General features: G+C 50.0%; 1 protein-coding gene across 1 annotated transcript; it reads left to right on the top strand.

The window, feature by feature from the left end:
• Positions 1-1,016: 1,016 nt before the first annotated feature.
• On the top strand, positions 1,017-19,575 carry Oas2 (2'-5'-oligoadenylate synthetase 2). The gene is made up of 11 exons (XM_038345298.1): positions 1,017-1,352; positions 2,002-2,251; positions 4,938-5,116; positions 7,476-7,714; positions 9,129-9,273; positions 12,227-12,400; positions 12,493-12,787; positions 15,827-16,014; positions 16,813-17,051; positions 17,737-17,899; positions 19,247-19,575. Exons 1-11 carry the CDS (start codon positions 1,086-1,088, stop codon positions 19,301-19,303), a joined length of 2,196 nt encoding a protein of 731 aa, XP_038201226.1. The 5' UTR covers positions 1,017-1,085; the 3' UTR covers positions 19,304-19,575.
• The last annotated feature ends 453 nt before the right edge of the window (positions 19,576-20,028 follow it).

The raw sequence follows: 20,028 nt of genomic DNA, 5'->3' as shown, positions 1-20,028 counted from the left end.
CCGAGGCAGGGTCCCTGAGAGCCACTAGTGTCCGTCCCCTGCAGTCATTTTCTGTCCTTGGCCCCACTTAGAGGAACTTCGAGAGTCCTCCTGCTTTCAGGGTTCCTGTAGGGAGCCAGCACTCTCGATGGTCCAAGGCTCAGCGGGACTCTGCAGGAACGTGCAAATCCAAAGTTGCTATGCCTTTCCCAGTGAGCTTCCGAGGGTACCATCTGCGACATAGGACAGCTAAACACAATGTCTGTCCTACCCTGAAAAAAGATGCTATAATAATCTTTTATGAGAGGTTGAGGCAGGGGCATTACCAGCTCAAGGCCAGTTTGGGCTACATAGCAAGGCTCTGTCTCAAAACCAACACAAAATAATTATATTGAATTGGCAAAATTCCCCTGGTTTTTAATTTTATTTTTAAATTTTACTTTGTGTGTGAGTGTGTGTGTGTGTGTGTGTGTGTGTGTGTGTGTTAGGAAGCTACTCTTGACTCTTCAGGGCCCCACATTCATCCAAAGGCAGAAAGGAAGCCTATATCTACCAGGACACCTGCCATGCTGTGTGTCTTTGAGTAAGTCAGTAGCCTCTCTGGGCTCTTTCTCTACTGTTCAGCCTGGCACTGAGAGCTCCAGCCACTGTAAACAGGAGAAAAGGGCCAGTCTCCATGGACACCCTCCACCCTCTATCAAACCGAATTAGCTTAGTGATTAGTGAGCACTCGGTCAAAGGTTTGGTTATTTTTGAGACAGGTTCCTCTGATCTACAGACAGAGGAGATAGAGACACCAAGAAGTCAGTCCTGCGCTGAAGAACACACACATCAGGCCTTTGCTGAGGTGACCACCTCAGGCTCGGGAATGGTGTGTCCCGGGAGAGGCTGACCAGCGGGAAGTTCCCACGTGCAGCTGCTGGGCAGTGACTCCCAAACTTGGGTTTCAATTTTCTAGGCAAGGCTGTGATGGAGGCGGGGCAGCCAGTTTGGACTCGACTTCCTCTATCGAGACATACCCCTCTGTAGTAGGGCAGAATCCCCAGGACCTGACCTACGGGGCACTCCCTCCGCCATTACAGCCTTCCTGAGGCCAGCTAGCAACTATGGGAAACTGGCTGGTTGGCCAGTCGTCTGCATGGCCATTTGGGGGGTCACCTGGGGAGCCACCTGCGGGACCATCCTGGAGGTCATCCGATGGGTTATCCGGCGGGTGGCCTGACTTGCCCGCAGTGCCAGCACACAAGCTAAAAGACTTTATCCACGCAAAACTCAAGCCCAGTGAAGAATGTCTGAAGCTGATAGACCAGGACGTGGATGCCATCTCTGACTTCCTGCGGAGCAGTGGGCTCCTTGTGCGGGGAGTGGCTAAGGTAAGAGCCAGGTTTGAGACCGAGGCTGTTCCCTTCCTCCACCCCTATCCCCTACGGTGATGCTGAGCACTGCTCCACACCAGGCCCTGGGGACTGCACTTCCCAAGGTTTTTCTCCCTCTGCGGACAAGAAGGCAGGCTGTTCAGGGGCCCAAGCAGCAGCCAGGTCGCCTTCTGCCTGGCTACGCCTCTGGCAGGCAGCTTTATCTCTCTGTACCACAGTGTCTGGGTCTGTAGAATGAGATCAGCCTAGAATCCACTTCAGAGTGTTGTGATGGCGAGACACACAGCGTTCCCAGCAGCACGGGGTCCTGCTGTAATCCGTGCTCAGTAAATTAGCAGGGACCGCGCGCGCCCGTTCCTACGCGCATGCGCGCTTTGCTGTATGGCTTCTGACTCGATCCATGGGAGTTTTGTTTGTGCCGCCGTTTTCATTCTTGTATGGTACTCCACTGTGCCATGTGTTCATCATATTGCAGCTTGCTTTGCCTCCAGTTTGGAGCTAGCGTACCGACACGGATGCAAATTAGTGCCAGCAACCCGATTTTAAAATGATGGTGACATTTGGGAATGTCACTGGACTTGACAAATGTCACTGCTTGGAGCTACAGAAAGCCCAGACCTCACTACTGCAGCTTCATTCCCTGCAGGGTGGCTCCTATGGCCGGGAAACAGTCCTAAGAGGCTACTCAGACGGCACCCTTGTTCTCTTCATGGATCACTTCCGTAGCTTTCCGGATCAGAAGCAAAACCAACATGAACTCAGCGTGATTGAACAACGGCTAAAACACTACAAGAAATATTCTATGTCAGCGAGCCTTGGACACACCCCTGAAGTCCTACTGTCTGTACCTGGGCAGGAGATACTCTTGCAGGTCCTTCCAGCCTTTGATCCTCTGTGTGAGTGCTCCAGGGACTGGGGTGGGGTCCCAACCTTTCTGGGAGTACTGGGGAGCCACTTGAGTCCCACAGGCTGAGGCTGTGACAGACAGACTGGCTATTTCTAAAATGGGGCTCGCAAACCCCTGTCTGAGTCACTGTTCTGTTACTGACCAAGGCAGCTCTTTAAAAAAAAAAAAAAAAAGAAGCATTTGATTGGGGGCTGGCCTGCAGGCTCGGAGGGTTAGTCCCTCATCATCATGGTGGGAAGCAGACAGGCATAGCACAGGAGCAATAGCTGAGAGCTTCATATCCTGATCCCCAGGCAGCAGGAAGAAAGAGAGTCACAACCTCCTCTAACAAGGGCACACCTCCTAGTCCTTCCCAAACAATTCAACCGGGGACTGAGAATTCAAACATTTGAGCCTCTGAGACTCATCACCACAGCCCCCAAGAGAGAAGAGCCTCCTACCCTGGGCCTATTCTATCTAGAACTTCATTCTCATCTCATTTACTTTAGATGAAATGTTCCAGACTCTTTTTTATAGGTGAGTGGGTGGATGAGAGTAGATGGCTGGGTGCTCACTAGATGTGCGGATGGGTGGGTGGGTGGATGGATGGGTGGATGGCTGGGTGCTCACTAGATGTGTGGATGGGTGGGTGGGTGGATGGATGGGTAGAAGTGGGGGATGGATGTGTGTGCAAGAGGACGGACGGACGGATGGATGGATGAGTGGGCAGATGGGAAAATGGGTGGATGTGTGAATGTATGTTTAGATGGGTGGAAGGAGGTGAGGATGTGTAGACAGATGGAAAAGTGAATGGATGTAGGGATGGACAGACAGATGAACGGGGAAACAGAAGGACGGGAATGTCTGGTGGCTATGCTGCCAATGGTAGATTCAACCAGTCTGACAGCCCAGGACTTCTGAGCTAGGGGCTACGGTGCTTCCATTGTCCGCAATTCCGAGGAACTTCTGGGTCACTGGAACTGCGAATAAGATCACATGACCATTCTCTGACAAGATGGAGATGTACATACACCCACATGACAGCATTCTCAGGATGATGGCCTGAATCAGAGAGCAATGCTAGGTGCCACCGTGGACCTTTCTCATCTGTTAGGGTTTGAAGCACTTGGTCCCCAGCTGGTGGCACTAATTTGGGAGGGTGTAGAGCCTGTAGGGGAAGGGTTCTTGCCACAGGAAGTGGGTGGCCTGAAATTGAGCCTGGAGGGTGGTAACCCCACCCTGCCTCCAACCCCACTTCCAGTGTGATTCCTGGTCCAAGGAGGAAGCACTCGGCGTCAGCTCCTGCAACCATGTCTTCCCCAGCAGCGACCCAAGAGAAAGCTTTCCCCCACTTCAGTTGCTTCTGTCAGGTGTCTCATCCCAGGGACCGGAAAAGTAACAGATACATGACCCCATGCGTCCCTTTGTCACCGACTCTAAGGTCAGGGCAGCTAGCTTCCAGGTTTGTTTGGTTGTAGTGGCATGCCTGCCTCAAAAGAATGGGAGTCAGTGGTGAGAGAGATGTGAGGCTCCATCACTTCAGGAAATTATGGCTTCTCTCTTCAAAAGCCCAGGGCCTGGTGGCAGGAGACCAGCCCACCCTCTGCTTGTTGCCCTGAGAAGGGAACGCTTCACATGTAGCACCCAGATGCTACCAGCAGGTGGCGGTAGAGCTGAATCTTCCAAATCCCACCACCACCACCACCACCACACATACACAGGGTTTCTCTGTGTAGCCCTAGCTGTCCTGGAACTCGCTTGGTAGACCAGGATGGCCTCAAACTCACGGAGATTCGCCTGCCTCTGCCTCCCGAGTACTGGGATCAAAGATGTGCACCACCAACCCTGGCAACATTTTTTTTTTATGACAAGGAAGCAATAAATGTTGCTTTCTGAGAAAATAAGACCCTACAGAGGGATTCATAAATTGCTTCCTTTACTATATAAAAATCCAACTAATCTGGTGTATGTGTCCCAAACAGATAAGGTAGGCTGCTGCCACCATGGTTTCTTTCCCAAGGACATTTAACCCAAAACTGGCTCCAGCTTATTTAACTTCAGGCTGTTTCTCTCAAGATAATTAACTTGACAGTTGCACCCCACGAGAGGTTTATAAGACTTTCATGTTACATCATTGCATAAGGACTTCAACTGTGCCTGGTAGACAGTCGACACTCAATAAATGGTAAGGCGTGTGCCCAGCTCCTTCCAGGGTGTCCTTCCCAGGGCTGCTTGCCCCAGGCTGTGTCCCTAAATATATTTATGAATGGCAGAGCTCATCAGGCAAGAATGGAAACTAACTGGCTCAGTGCACCTCCACCCTTCCCCACTCCTGCCACCTCGAGGTGTCCCTGAGTTTCTGTAAGAGGTACTGGTAGAAGGGATTCTGTGGTACAGACATCACCAGTCGTGCAGACACCTTGCCTTCGGTATCACTCTGGGGCATCTGTTTTGCATGTGTAGAACACTGCCTTGTGTTCTGTGTGGCTCCACTCACCCTGTCTCAGGTCCACCCCATCCTGCCTTCATATCAGACTTCATGTTAGCCTTTGTTATCCACCAGGGAGAGTAGCCCCACTGTTAACTCTCCCCAAGAGCCGGCTACCTTTCTGCAGATCATTCAGTAGACATCTCCCCAGCTGCAGCTGACTCAGACCACCATCAGAGTCGAGCTTCCTGCTGCTCTCTGCCAGCAGGCTTTGGTGAGGATTGCAGCTCCCGGATCTATCGGGATCTCAAAAGAGCCATGGATCGAGAAAAAGCAGCACCCGGTGATTTCACAGCCTGCTTCACCACGTTACAGCAGCAGTTCTTCCAGCGGTATCCCAGGAGAGTGAAGGAGCTGATCCTGCTGGTCAAGCACTGGTATCAGGAGGTAATTTGTGCCATTGCCTTGTTTCAAGAGGTCCTCAGGCTGGCCGCAAACCCAGGCTGCCTCTGCCTTTCAAGTGCCGGGATCAAAGCCATGTGCTACCACACCCCACTGTGTTACCTTTTAACTGAGATCATTCACAGCCAGCAAATTTTAATAATATTAACAACATACTTCCGTCTAATTTGATCTCCTCTTCAGCCACAAACCAAAATTGAGTATTTTCTCAACCCAAGCACCCGGGGGCTGCACAACTGTGGCCCCAGTACTCAAGAAGTGAACGCGAGGATCTAGAGTTTAAGGCTAACCTCAACTATATAGCAAGACACTTTAACAAAAATCCTGAGACTGATGAGATAACTCAGCGGTTAAGAGCACATGTTGCTCTTCCAGAGGACCCAAGTTCAATTCCCAGCACCCACTTCAGGCATCCCACAACCAGCTTTAACTCCAGGGGGAGTCTCACACCTCTAGCCTGTGAAGGCACCTGAACTCACACGCACAGACACACATAATAAAACATATTAGGGTGCTGGAGAGATGGCTCCATGGTTGAGAGCACTGTCTACTCTTCCAGAGGACCTGGGTTCAATTCCCAGCACCCACATGGCAGCTCACAACCATCTACCACTCCAGTCCTAGGGGATCCAATGCCCTCTTCTGGCCACCAAAAACACCAGGCACGCACGTGGTACACGGACAAACATGCAAACAAAACACTCATACATATAAGTAATAAAAATTTTGAATATATTAAAATAATTTTTAAATTCCAATAACCATCACCACTAATGAATCTTATTTAAAAGAATGTGATGTGTGTACAGGTGTGTGAGTGCACATGCGTGCATGTATGAGAGTGTGTTCGTGTGTGTGTGTGCACAAGTGCATGAGAAACAGTGTGTGTGCATGGGAATGTGCCATAGTGTATGGGTGGCAGAGGACAATGTACAGAAATGAGTTTTCTCCTTCCACTATGTGGGTCCTGGGGACTGAACTCAGTTCAACAGGTTTGGTGGCTAGGCCCACTCTTTATCTTGCCAGCCCTCCCTTATTTTCATTTATTTATTTATTTATTTATTTATTTATTTATTATGTATACAATATTCTGTCTGTGTGTATGCCTGCAGGCCAGAAGAGGGCACCAGACCCCATTACAGATGGTTGTGAGCCATCATGTGGTTGCTGGGAGTTGAACTCAGGACCTTTGGAAGAGCAGGCAAAGCTCTTAACCTCTGAGCCATCTCTCCAGCCCCCTCCCTTATTTTCAAACACTGCAAATGGATCCTACTGCACACAGGTGGATCTCATTTCACTCCGTGTCTGAGAAATCCAGCCACATCATTACATAGCGATGGTTTTCATTCCCTTGTATGTTCCATTATGGTAACACACCCGTGTTTTCCTCTCTGCTGCTGTTGGGCGCTTGGGTCATTTCCAGGTTGTAACCTCTGTGACTTGGGTTACTGTGGGTGTCCTCTGATATGTCTTTTGTGAACCTAAGCACTCATTGTTCTTGGGTAGACATGCAGTAGAATTGCTGGAGCCCCAGACAGCATGTACGTGTGTCTGTATTTGCATACGTGGACTCTGCATGAAATATTGTGGAGCGTACTTATTTAGCTTTAGTAAAGAGTGCCAAGTGGATTTTTTTAAACCACTCTACTGGGACTGGAGAGAAGGCTCAGTGAGGAAAGTACACGCTGTGCAGGCACGGAAGAGCCCACCACCCGTGTAAAGCCAGGAGTGGCAGCCTGCGTCTGTAACTCCGTGTTCAGGAGGCAGATACAGGTGGATTCCCTGGGCTCACTGGCCAGTCACTGCAGCCGATCAGTGAGCCCCAGGTTCAGTGAGAGGCCCTGCTCCAAAACATAAGGTAGAGAGTGAGTGAGGGAGATACCTGACCTTGACCTCTGGCCTACTCACACACACTCACAAACACAGCTCATACTCACATGCATGCACACACTGACATACATGTTCACACACTCACACTTCTGTGTTCACACATTTACTCACACACATTCACATAAACACATTCACGTGCACCCACACTCACACAGCATGTGTTCATGCTCACACACTCATGCACACTCATGCACGGGCACATACACACATTCACAGTCACATAAACACACACACAATCACACACACCCGCAACACATATACACATACACTCACACCCGCACAGGTTTACACATTGTGTCACACACTCACACCCTTGTGAGAAGTGTGAGCATTCCAGGTGTTCCTTTCATCCCTTCATCGGTGTCTGATGGTACTGACACCTTGACTTCCAGGCACAGGAGCCAGTGACATCTTCTAGGCTCAGGCTTCCTGACAGTCTTGCCTTCTCTCCCAGTGCCAGGAGAAGTGGATGACTTCCCTATCTCCGCGGTTCTCCTACGCCCTGGAGTTGCTCACTGTGTATGCCTGGGAACAGGGCTGCCAAGATGAGGACTTTGACATCGCAGAAGGTGTCAGGACCGTGCTGGAACTCATCGAGCAGTCGTCAAAGCTGTGTGTCTACTGGATAGTCAATTACGGCTTCGAGGATGTAACAGTTCACAACACTCTTCTGAACCAACTCAGGTCCCAAAGGTACCCAGCTTCCGATCTCTCCGGCCACAGGCCAGGGCCCCATTGAGAGTGAGATCTGAGTCCTTGCTGATAGGGGCGAGGGGGAGAGGGGAGGAGAATCTGTCTGCAGAGGAGATTCAGTCAATGCGTTCCACATTCCAAACTGTGGTCAGGCTTTGCCCCCCCAAAGCCTAGAGGAAGGGGAGGAGTTCACAGCGAGAACCATGAGATCTAACATCTCTGAGAAGAGGAGGATGAGGAGTCAGTGTGGCTAGGTACCCAGAGTCCTCAGCAGCCTCTCCCTTCTGTGTGCATGCGTCTGTACAGATGCACTTGGAGGTCAGAAGTTGACATCAGGTCTCACTCTCTGCTCATTGTCAAAGGTTCACTTCTTTTATGTGTATGTGTGTTCCCCATGTGTATGCCTGTAAACCACATGCACACAGTGCCTATGAAGTCCAGGAGAGGATGTCAGACCCCCGGAACTGTAGTTACAGATGGTTGTGAGCCACTACGTGAGTGCTGGGACTTGAACCCAGGTCCTCTGTAAGAGAAGTCGGTGCTCTTAACCTCTGAGGGGGTTCTCCAGCCATTCCACAGTATTTGTTGAGTCAGGGTCTCTCACCGATGTTCACCAGTAGGCTAGACTGGCTCACCAGCGAGCCCCAGGACACACCTGCCTTTGCCTCCTCAGGGCTGGCATTACAAACACACCAGCATCTAGTTTTTATATGAGACTTGAGGGTCCCCAACTCAGGGCCTTTTTGTGAGGCAGGTATTTTACCCTCTGACCCATTTCCCCAGCCCAACTTCTTTATTAAAATTTGTGTGTCTGGCAGGATGGCGGTGGCTCATGCCTTTAATCTCAGCACTTGAGAGGCAGAAGCAGGCATATCTCTGTGAGTTCAAGGCCAGCCTGGTCTACAAGAGCTAGTTCCAGGACAGACCCGAAAGCTACAGAGAAACCCTCAAAAAAAATTGTATGTCTGTGCACCAGAAGAGGATATAGGTGTCCTTTGTGTATTATTCTGAGGCAGGGCTCTCTTCTTCACTCTGGGCTCTGGCTTTCTCAACTAGGCTGGAAGTCAGCAAGCCCCAGAGATCCCCATATCTCTGTCCCCTCAGAGGTGGGACTGAAGTCATGTACAGGACACCCGTGTTGTTCGTGGGTCTTGAACCCTGGTCCTTATGACTGAGTTATAAGCAGTCTTAGTTTCTAAGCTACCTTCCCAGGTGCTGCTTGGTGGGGAGGGCTGAGGGGATCAGGATCTCAGGATCTCACTGTACAATCCTGACTGGCCTGGAGCTCACTACGTAGACTAGGCTGGTCTCGAACTCACAGAGATCCACCTGCTTCTGCCTCCCAAGTGCTGGGATTAAAGATGTGTGCTATTAAGCTCAGCCCTGATTTCTTTTAATCTGATAAAATTTCTAGACCAGTCATCTTGGATCCAACTGACCCAACCAATAATGTGGGCAAAGACGACGGCTCCTGGCAGATGCTGACAAAGGCGGCTCAGGCCTGGCTATACTCTCCCAGCCTGAATGATATGTCACCTGCACCGTGTTGGAATGTTCTGGTAAGGGGATGTCCACACTGGAGGGTGTGTCCTCCTGACACTGACTTGAGAGAGTGTGTCGTGGCTGCCTGTGTGACTACTGTGACATGTCACACACTCAGTGTGCCTTAAAGCAACAGAATTCATTTCCCCCACTGTTCTGGATGCTGGGGATTCAAAGACAAGGAATAGGGGAGGGGTGGACTCTCCCCGGACAGCTCTGATCCCTGGCTCAGCTTGTGACGTCATCACCCTGTTTTTTCCCTCCACTGTTACATGTCTGCCCTGTCTTCGCTCCTTTTCCTTGATGTGGGTCTGTCTGGGGACCCCACTCCTCTAAGGATAATAGTCATATTTAGCTGGGGCTCACCCTCGTGACCCTCCCCACCAGCTTCTCTAAGTCATTTCCTATCAGGTCATGTCACGGGTACGACAGGTCCAAATCCCAATATATTTTAGGGAGATACAACTCAACCAACTCTTAGAGGCCACAAAGATGGCTGTGAGGTAGAAAGGGGGGCTATAAAGAAAGTGGGTTCCCCCAGAAGAGATGGGTTTATTTCTGCAAGAGTGAAATCAGGAGGCAGGAGTTGGGGGCAGACAAGGAGCTGAGCCTCCTAGAAGTGTACAGAACTCATGTCTGTGACTCCCAAGCAGACCCTGAGGCCCGGCCCCTGGGTGTGGGGCCAGCAGTGATGCAGATGTAATCTGACTGTCGGAGAAAGGCATCAAGACCATTCCCAAACTAGACCAGCTGAGTCTGGCCAAAGGCTGCCTTGTTGGCCTTCAAAGTGGGACAGATGTGCCAATCAAACTCCACCTGTGAGAACAGGTGAGGGGCAAACTTTGTATCCAAAGTGTGGAGGCAGGGGCCACACTCCATCTATAGAGCTACCAGACTCTAACAATGTGGGACGGACAGAAGGAAGCAGAGTCTGTGAATGAGGTCGTTCCCCAGGTAGATGCCAAGGACTCCGCAATGGCTCCCATGTCCCCCACCCTGGGTTCCATTTTTACCACAGCCTGGTCTTTTACTTCCTTGGGACAACCTCCTTGGTTTACTTCTGAGTTTTCAAACATCTATCTCTGCAAAAAGAGATGCACAATGCCTGTGTGAGCTTCATAGACAGGAACTCTGGCACTTGCCATTGTTGGCTGGGTGACATTGCACACACATGCCCTCAGCTTCATCACTAGGGTGGTGGCTGCAAGTTGCTGGAGTCTCTTGAGGGTGCTTCACTTTGACCACTGGGCTGTGGTCAAAACCAAATTTAAGTTCATAGTGCGGTCAAATTATAAGACACACACACACACACACACACACACACACACACCATCTTCATATTCTGACAGCCATTCCAAGAACACCCTGTAGATTCCCCTTCTAACACACAGGCACATGATATGTTCGGCTTTCATGTCTCTCCTATACCCTAAAAAAATTTTTCTAATGTCAGGCAGTGGTGGCACACCCCTTTAATCCCAGCACCCGAGAGGTACAGGCAAGAGGATCTCTGTGAGTTCCAGGATAGCCAGGATGGTTACACAGAGAAACCATGTCTCAATATATATTATTGCATAAGTGTTGCCTGAATATATGTTGTGTTATATGTATATAATACCCACAGAGACCAGAAAATGGTGTCAGATCTCCTGGAGCTGGAGTTACAGACAGCTGTGAGCCACCACCCGGGTGCTGGAAATTAAACCTGAGTCCACAGACAGTGCACTTAACCAGTGAGCCATCTCTCTAGTCCCTACCACACCTTCTGATCCCTGTGCTCTTCACTAGCCGGTCCTTTCAGACCATGACGTCACCCTTCTCTTGACAGCCCAGGAACCAACACACAAGCAGGAATGAGCATTTCAGACTTATCACATGTACGCACACACTCACGTAAACATGCACACTCATAGACGAGCACGCACCTTTGCACCTGGAGCTTCACACTCTCACAGGTGCTGCACAATGCTGACACTTGTGAACACACACCAGCACTCACAACGGCATACACTCACATTTGCATGCACTCACATGTGTACATAGTGTGCATACTCACACATGCAAGCAGAACACTCGTATTCTTGAATATTCATATATAGCCTCTCATATGTGTGCATTCCTGTGTGTACACTTGCATATGATATACACTCACACATGCGCATGACACATGTACACTCGTGTGCGCATGCCCACCCTGTACACCATCTGAGCTGTAGGAGCAGAAGGATTGAGTATGCTGCCACTGTCAACAGGGTGCCAAGGGTCACAACATCTAGGGGTGTCCAACCAAGATCAGCTAGCCTGCAAAGCTAAGTACCCTCTCTTGTTCCCAGACGGCTGCACTGCTCTCTGCCAATGCTCTCCAGGAAACTTATCCACTTAGACTTGTCTTCTTCCTCCCTCCCCACTGTTTAAAAAGTGCCCCCTAAATCTATAACCTTATCGTTACAGCAGTGGGCAATCCAAACGCAGTCTCGCAGAGCTGGGATGGAGACACTTGAGGCCTCGCTCCTTTTCAAGCTCCTTGACCCTGCCCATGTACCCCAGTTCCTTATCCACCTTCAAAGCCATTAGTCCCACACCCTCCAGGCCCTCCTCTCTGCATCTGAGCTCACATCTACTCTTCCAAGTTTGACCCTCACACCTGCCTCTTGGAAGATCTTTGGGGATCTCCTCATGCTGGCCTAGGGCACCTCCCATGACTGCATCTCACAACACCTTCAGAAGGATCTAGATCTCTCCCAAGTAGCCCATGAGGAACCAGGAGAGTTTCTGCTTGGAGGGGAGTGGGCCAGGGGAGGTAAGGATTGCCCAGAATCTCAAGAACATTTTTAGAGTATATCTGTGCAAGACAGGAGGGTCTCTGACAGGAAGGTCACCGCCCATTGTTGGAACAGGCTAGCAGGAGGAGAGAGGTTGAGTTTCGGGGTGGCTTCTGGGCAGAGCCCACCAAATTTCTCTCCTCCCCAGCCCACATCACTTTTCATTACCCCAAGCCATTTATTGGACAAGTTCATCATAGACTTCCTCCAGCCCAATGAAAAGTTCTTGGAGCAGATCAGAAAAGCTGTTAACATCATCTGTGAATTCCTCAAAGAAAACTGCTTCAAGGACTCAAGCACCAAAGTGCTGAAGGCCGTCAAGGTGAGCGCTGGCCTGTCGCCGGTGCCAGCTCTTGGGAGCCAGGGAGACAAGGGTGAGGGGAGGCAGCATCTCACCTTCTTTTTCCTCCTCAGGGAGGATCCACTGCCAAAGGCACAGCTCTGAAGTATGGATCAGATGCTGATATCGTAGTGTTTCTTACCCCCATGAAGAGTTTCAGCTCCCAAATAGAGGAGCGCTCACTGTTTGTTCAGGAAATCCAGAGGCAATTAGAAGACTTCCAAAAGAAGACCCAGGAGCTGGAGGTGAAGTTTGAAAAAAAAAGTTCCACAAAGTGGAAGGCCCCCAGGGTGCTGAGCTTCACCTTGAAATGCAGGAGTCTCAACGAAAGTGTCGACTTTGATGTCCTGCCCGCCTATGATGCACTAGGTAGGAGTCCACAGACCCTAGCTCCTGAGAAGATTCTGGAAAACATGGAGGAAAAACCAGGGAGGGTTGGGGGGTTGGGTAACTGTCTCGCAGTTCTTGCCCAGGCCCCCAGACACCTACATGCAATTCCACTCTCATGTAAACAGTCCAGGCAGCCTCAGGAGCTGCTGGCTCTGTTCTCCATGGTGTGTGAGGGATGGCACTTACAGTTACATACAGATCATAGATAACATCCCTTCATTTCCTCTGTGGAGAAGGGAACTAAAGAACAGAATGTGGGGGGATTTGTGAGGTAAGAGACAGGAAATTGGGTGAAGAAAGCTCCTCCTCAGAAAGCCCATTCACAGGTGAGAGATACAGAAATATATGGACAAATGAAAGATCTCAAAATAGGCTGGGGAGATGGCTCCACGGTAAGAGTGTTTGCCATTCAGTCGTGGGGATCTGAGTTTTATCCCCAGCACCTGTATAAAAAGCCAGTCTCTACTGGAGGCACATTAGGGGTGCGGGTCTAGCTGAATCAGAGTGACGTTCAGGGGGAGACCCTGTCACAGTGGGATAAGGTGAAGGATGATTCATCAAGACGGACAGCATCCTCCTTTGGACTCTCATGAGTGTGCGCAGACAGGCACATGCACCCACATTCACAAAGTAACTTAGAGGAAAAGGGGTTTGTTTGGCTTACACGTCCAGATCTCAGTCCATCATGGAGGGAAGTCAGGGCAGAAACTCAAGGAAGGAACTTGAAGCAGAAACCACGGGGGATGCTGCTTGCTGCCTCACTTATAGGTTCATGCTTAGCTAGCTTTTAATCAGTCAAGGGAATGGTGCCACCTACAGTGGGCTTGTCCCTGCGACAAAATCAACTTCTCAGATTGACTCTAGGCTGCTTCAGGTGTCCTCTCTCTCTCTCTCTCTCTCTCTCTCTCTCTCTCTTACACACACACACACATTCTCACACCCATGCACATACAGAGGCCAAGCTACTATATGTGTGTGTGTTTTTCCTATATTAGAATTATGAAGACTATAGTATCTTCCACCTGAGTGGTTCTTGGGGCCCAGGGGTAATCAGAGTAAAACATTTGCTTAGCATGTACAAGGCTTTGTGTTCAATGTCACCACCCCAAGGTAAAGCAAACAAAGCTCTTATCCATTGTTTGGGGATGGAGCTCGGAGGCAAAGTACTTGCCTAGCATGAGGATCCTGGGTTTGACACATCTCTCCCCAACTGCAAACAAAAACCAGCTGTTTTGATTTCTCTCAGAAAAGAGACAGGAGTCTATAGAATGGGCTGAAGCCCACTTTTGTCTGTTTGTCTGTTTGCTCTTGAAATAGCAGCTGTGCTAGTTTGCCTCCTGTCACTGTGATAAACACTGGCCAAACTGGGTGATGGTGGCGCACACCTTTAATCCCAGCACTCTGCAGGCAGAGGCAGGCAGACCTCTGTGAGCTCGAGGCCAGTCGGAGCTACACAGAGAAACCTGTCACAAAACAAACAAACACAACCCACAACCACATCATCTTGGGGAGGAAAGGATTTAGTTCCTCTTACAGTTGTGTAAGTCATGGAGGGAAGTCAGGGCTGGAACCTGGTGGCAGGAACTGAAGCAGAGGCCATGGAGAAACACTGCTCACTGGCTTGCTCCCTCTAGATTGCTCAGCCTGCTTTCTTATACAACTCAGGACCCCCAGAGGGCTGGGCCCTTCCACATCATTCATCGATGGAGAAAAAGCCCCCACATATGAGGCCATAGGCCAGTCTGGTGGAGGCAGCTCCTCGGTTGAGACTCCCTCTTCTCAGGTGTGCCTAGCTTTGTGTCAAGTTGACAGAAAACTCACCTGTATAGCAACACAGCAAATGTTTTCAGCCTAGGAGGCCACAGTTTTCCCACTACTGGACTTTGCCATTGCAATCTGAAAATAGCCTTGCACGATAAATTCGCAGACAGGGGCAACTCGGTCCCAGTGAAACTTATTGATAAAAATGGGAGGTGGACTACAGACACCTCAGCAGCGGCGGTGTGCGAACGAGCTCAGAACTGACAGGAAGGTCTTTCTCCAACTCTGAGAAACATCTAGACCTGTGTCATGAATCCACTGAGAGTGTGAGGTGAGGCTGGAGCTACCAAAGAGCTGAATTTTTGCCTCTTTTCCTTTTAATTATCTCAAAGACAATCAGCCACAGTGGCTGGTGGCTGCCCTAGTGGGTACCACAGGTGTGTGTGCTACTGTGAAATTAGCAGCACCCACCAGACCAGGAGTCACTGCTGTGTGCATCTTGGCTACCCATCAGTAATTCAAATATATATACATGGTTCAAAGGAAATTCCCCCCAGAATGAAATTGCACTTGTCAAATATGTGTGTGTGTGTGTGTGTGTGTGTGTGTGTGTGTGTATGATGGGTTCATTGGCTAAGTGGGGCTTGCTGCTCTTTCAGAGGACCCAAGTTTGGTTCCCAGCACTAGAGTTCGGTGGCTCACACCTTGTAACTCCAGCTCCAGGGGACCTGGTTCCTTCTTCTGGCCCCTACAGCCTCTCACATTTGCATGTGTGTGAACACATCACACCCATACAAATAAAAATAAAGTTTTGGAGCCAGGTGTTGGTGGCGCACACCTTTAATTCCAGCACTCAGGAAGCAGAGACAGGTGGATCTCTTGAGCTTGAAGCCAGCCTGGTCTACAAAGTGAGTTCCACAGCAGCCATGGCTACACAGAGAAACCCTGTCTTGGAAAACCACATAAATGAATAAATAATAAAGTTTTTTGAAAAAAAAAACCACAGTTTTGAGGTCTGTAGAGAGTTTATCTAACATGCCCAAAACCTGGGTTCAACTCCCATACACTGGGCATGGGAGTACTCACCTATGATCTCAGCAGTCGGAAGGGCAGAAGTCAGGAGGATCAACTTTGTCTACATAGCAAGTTCAATGCCAACCTTGGCTACATGAAATCCTGTCTCGAAAAAGATTGTTTTTTTTATTCTGTTACTTACCATATACAATAGGACTAACATACACTTTGCTCCCATGTCAGGTCAGCTGCATCCTGGCTTCACCTCCAGAACCAAAGCCTACAAGGATCTCATCGCGTTATGTAAATCATCAGGCATCAAGGAGGGAGAGGTTTCCACCTGTTTTACAGAGCTACAGCGTGACTTTATTAAACCCCGACCCACCAAACTGAAGAATCTGATTCGCTTGGTCAAGCACTGGTACAAACAGGTCAGCCAGATCCTGCTTTGGCCAATGTGGTTGCTATTTTACCAGCAAGCTAGGATACCAGCTTTGCCAATTGTCCTGAACCCCCAAATCCTCCCATGCTCTGGGCTGGGCCTCTGTAGGGAAGCTGTTGCTCATTTAGCCATGGGTCTTCCGATTGCTTTCCGCTACTTGTGTATTTGGGTCAGGCCTATAGAGCCTCCTAGCATCAGAGCAATGTGTGGCTTGTTCTGACCTCACACTGGTCAAAGAATTCAGTGGCAGCCAAGTTCTCCTGAGAAGCACGGATGGAAGTTAAAGTTGCATGCCACAGGTTACCAGTACAGCTGTGTGGACACCGTGTTGTCTCTCAGAAGGCAACAGGAAGCTGTGGCTGAGACTCAAATCATCATGAGTGGCTGAGGCCTAGGGGACTGGGGAGCCCTGATTTGAATTTCACAAGTCACATGACTCCCTCAAGCACCACCCTTCCCCCTCCTCACTCCCTTCCCCCACTACTCCACCTACCTCCCCACCCCCCAGCCAATCTTCCTCTGACATGAGAATCCATGATACAGGGCTCATAGCTAGCCTGCAGAGGGTCCTATCAGCCAGGAGTTACATTGCTGTCCAAACACAGGACACCGTGTGTACCACTCTGCCTACTGCTGAGTCTAGCAAGCCTACCTAGGACTCAGGTGCTCCCTCTTTCAAGTTCTGTTTCATAACCCTGTTGCCCGGCTGCAACCCAGGCAGTCCATGAGACACACTGGGCCGCTCTTCCTCGCCAAGGTCACCTGACATCTCCACTCTCCCCATCAGTGTGAAAGGAAAATGAAGCCAAAAGCATCCTTGCCCCCGAAGTACGCCCTGGAGCTTCTCACGGTGTACGCCTGGGAGCAGGGCAGCGGCATGGAGAAATTCAACACTGCCGAAGGCTTCCGGACTGTCCTGGACCTGGTCATCAAATACGAGCAGCTCTGCATCTTCTGGACAGTCAACTACAACTTCGAAGATGAGCTGATAAGGACGTTCCTACTGACCCAGATCCAGAAAAAGAGGTGCCTGTGCCCCAGTCCCCAACCCTGTTCTGAATTAACCCGATTCCCTTCTGTGCTATTTCTTCCATGACCTGGATTCTTCTCCCCAGGGTCTTTTTCACTCCCAGTGTGAAACTGGGGGAGAAGCTGCCGGATGAGTGACACTCCAGGGAGAAAACCCAGCCTCGGGAGTGGGAGGGGCTGGCCAGCCAGAAGGGACGCAGAAGTGGGGAGGGGCAGGCAGAGGGCACCCTCACTGCTTTCTTTCTTCTGTTATGTGGAAATGTGAAATGTATGCGTTAGCCGATCTGAGAGGGGTCTGAGGTGTCAGGATATCCCTGAGAAACAGCATTGCCATTTCCAGGTTCAAGTGCGCATGCATGCACACACACACACACACACACCAGTGCTGACCTACTTAGCAACACTGTACTGTGACATCTTGTAGTTGGGTGAGAGTCTCTTGAAAGGGGTCATCACTACCGTTCACTGTGAGAAGTAAACAACAGCTTTCAGAAGGGTTTTTGGATTTCAACTACAATTCTAGGAAGTTACTTTGACTCTTAAGTAGATTCAAATTGCTTGACCTAGGCTGCCAGGATACATTGTGTCTTCGATGGGAATAGGGCCAGCTGCAAATGCTGAGGCCAGCGGTCTTGTAAACAAACAGCCCTTTCCTAGTCTCTAACTCTCTACTCTCCTTTAGACCAGTAATCCTGGATCCAGCTGATCCCACAGGTGATGTGGGAGGAGGTGACCGCTGGTGTTGGCAACTTCTAGCCAAAGAAGCGAATGAGTGGCTCTCCTCCCTCTGTTTTGAACTGCAAAGTGGAGACTGGGGGCAGAGAGTGCAGCCGTGGAAAGTGCCAGTAAGAGTGACCTGAAGAAAGTGGGTGGCTCTGTCGCAAATCAATCAGAGGGCTTTCTTGCTGTAGTGATTTGGAATCACTGAGCCCCCACCTGAAGAAAGTGGGTGGCTCTGTCACAAATCAATCAGAGGGCTTTCTTGCTGTAGTGATTTGGAATCACTGAGCCCCCCAAAGAACCCAAAACTGGACTCCAGGAGTTCTTTCCGTCAGTCATCTGCCCTGCTCGGGGTACCTAAAGACCCAGATAACTGAGAGTCAGGATCGTGAGGCACGGAGAAGTGGAAGGATGAGGGCATCTGAGGAAGTGATTCAGCAGAGTTTATTTCCCCAGAACCCACATAAATGCAGGGTGGGTGTGGCAGCCTCCTTATGATTCCAACCTTGGAAGGGTGAGTCAACAGAATCCCCAGAGCAAGCCAGCTGGCAAAGCTAACCGTATCAGCTAGCTCTGGGTTTGATTGACAAAGCCTGCCTCAATAAATGAGGTGGAAAAGTTACAGAGGATGAGTCCTCACAGCATTCCGGGGGCCTTATACACGTAGACATATGCACGTACACACATGAAAACATACATACAAATGATATATGCATGTATATGCATGCAAACATGCATACACATACATGCAATAGAGAGAGACGAAAACAAAACAGAAGAAAAGAGGGCACATAGTAAGTAGATTAGATTAAAAGCTTCATTGATGAATTTTCACACTTTTAAAAACCTAGGATTGTCGTTTGAGGCCAGCCTGGTCTACAAGAGCTAGTTCCAGGACAGGCTCCAAAGTTACAGAGAAACCCTGTCTCAAAACAAACAAACAAACAAACAAAAAACCTAGAATTATCACATGGTCACCTGTAGCTTTGAAAGTGGCTATCAAGCAAGGGGTAAAATTGTACTGTCGAAGGGTTGGAACTCCCTCCTCCTCCACCCAAGATACACCAGGCACAGCCTTCCAGGCTACCCTCCCACAGGCAGGCACCCTTCATTCTTCCTTCTGTGCCTTCTTGGCACTCTTGACTTCCGGGGACAAGTTGAGAGGGCCGTACTGTGCATTGTGAGATGCTGAACACTGTCCCCAGACTCGCCTATGTATTTCCCAGTTGGAGCCTGAGACACTGTGTTGTGTCTTCTGGTGAGAGAGTTTGTTGTTGTGTTTCCCAAATAGGTTTTCCAGATTCTTTTCTGGAGACAGGTTCTCACTGTGTGGCCCTGAATGATCTGGAACTCACTCTGCAGACAAGGCTGGCCTCAAACTCACAGAGATTCACCTGCCTGTGCTGGTATTAGAGGCGTCTGCCACCACATCCTTCTTTAAGCCCCCACCCTACCTGTCTTTTTCTCCCCAGGTAGTACAGACCCCAGGAAGCTGTGGAACTCAAATCTACCCCTCCGTGGGTATCTGAATTGGAGTCCATCTCTGGGATGAAAATGCTAGATGAAGCCTCTAGAGCAGACTGCCATTGATTTAAAGACCATGTTACAGAGGGAGCCGGTCCAGTCCTCCCTGGCTGGTCCCCGCCTCTCTCCTGCACTCCCAGACGACTCTGCTTGAAATCAAGGCTTCGGATCTGCTCCCCCTCCCACCCCAGGGTCCCACATTATGGACACCCCTCTGTGCAAGTGAACTTCAGAGATGCTTGCCCCCAAGCAGCGTGCTGTGTTCCCATTCTATTATGTTGTTGGTTTTTTTTTTTCCTGTTTCCTTCTCTCCACGCCTCTCTTCAGTTCCAGACTCATCCTGTGTCACCAAGGTTGAGCCCCTCCCTTGCCCTTCATTTCCGGCAGTCCCAGTTAGCTCTCAGTCTCTCACTGTGTCTTTGCTGAGCTCTTCCCTCCATCCACCGGCCTTCCCAGCCTGTGTGGATGCAGAGGTGTCCAGCCCAGCAGCCAGCCAACCCTCTCCCTCCACCCCTGCTGTTAAAACCCCTTCTCTTGGGGAAATGTAAACAACATGTACCCCTCCTCTTAGGTCCAGGGACAAACCAAGGTCTGAGGAACCAAGGAATTCTTTGGGCTTACCTGCAACATGTGGGTGAGGGGTCATAGGCGGGGCTGAGGTGACTAACTCTGCTGGCCTGGAATGTCCTCATCCACCATGAATGGTGGCTTCCCCAAGGCTGCCTAGAGG

The sequence above is a fragment of the Arvicola amphibius genome, chromosome 10 (assembly GCF_903992535.2).
Source record: "Arvicola amphibius chromosome 10, mArvAmp1.2, whole genome shotgun sequence".
In the NCBI taxonomy this organism is placed as follows: Eukaryota; Metazoa; Chordata; class Mammalia; order Rodentia; family Cricetidae; genus Arvicola; species Arvicola amphibius.
This window is presented reverse-complemented; position numbering and strand designations above follow the sequence as displayed.

Coding starts and splice junctions, on each gene's coding strand:
- Oas2 (XM_038345298.1), top strand. CDS start 1,086: ATGGGAAACTGGCTGGTTGGCCAGTCGTCTGCATGGCCATTTGGGGGG. Junction 12,401..12,492: donor AAGTGCTGAAGGCCGTCAAG/GTGAGCGCTGGC, acceptor TTTCCTCCTCAG/GGAGGATCCACTGCCAAAGG. Junction 12,788..15,826: donor GCCCGCCTATGATGCACTAG/GTAGGAGTCCAC, acceptor CTCCCATGTCAG/GTCAGCTGCATCCTGGCTTC.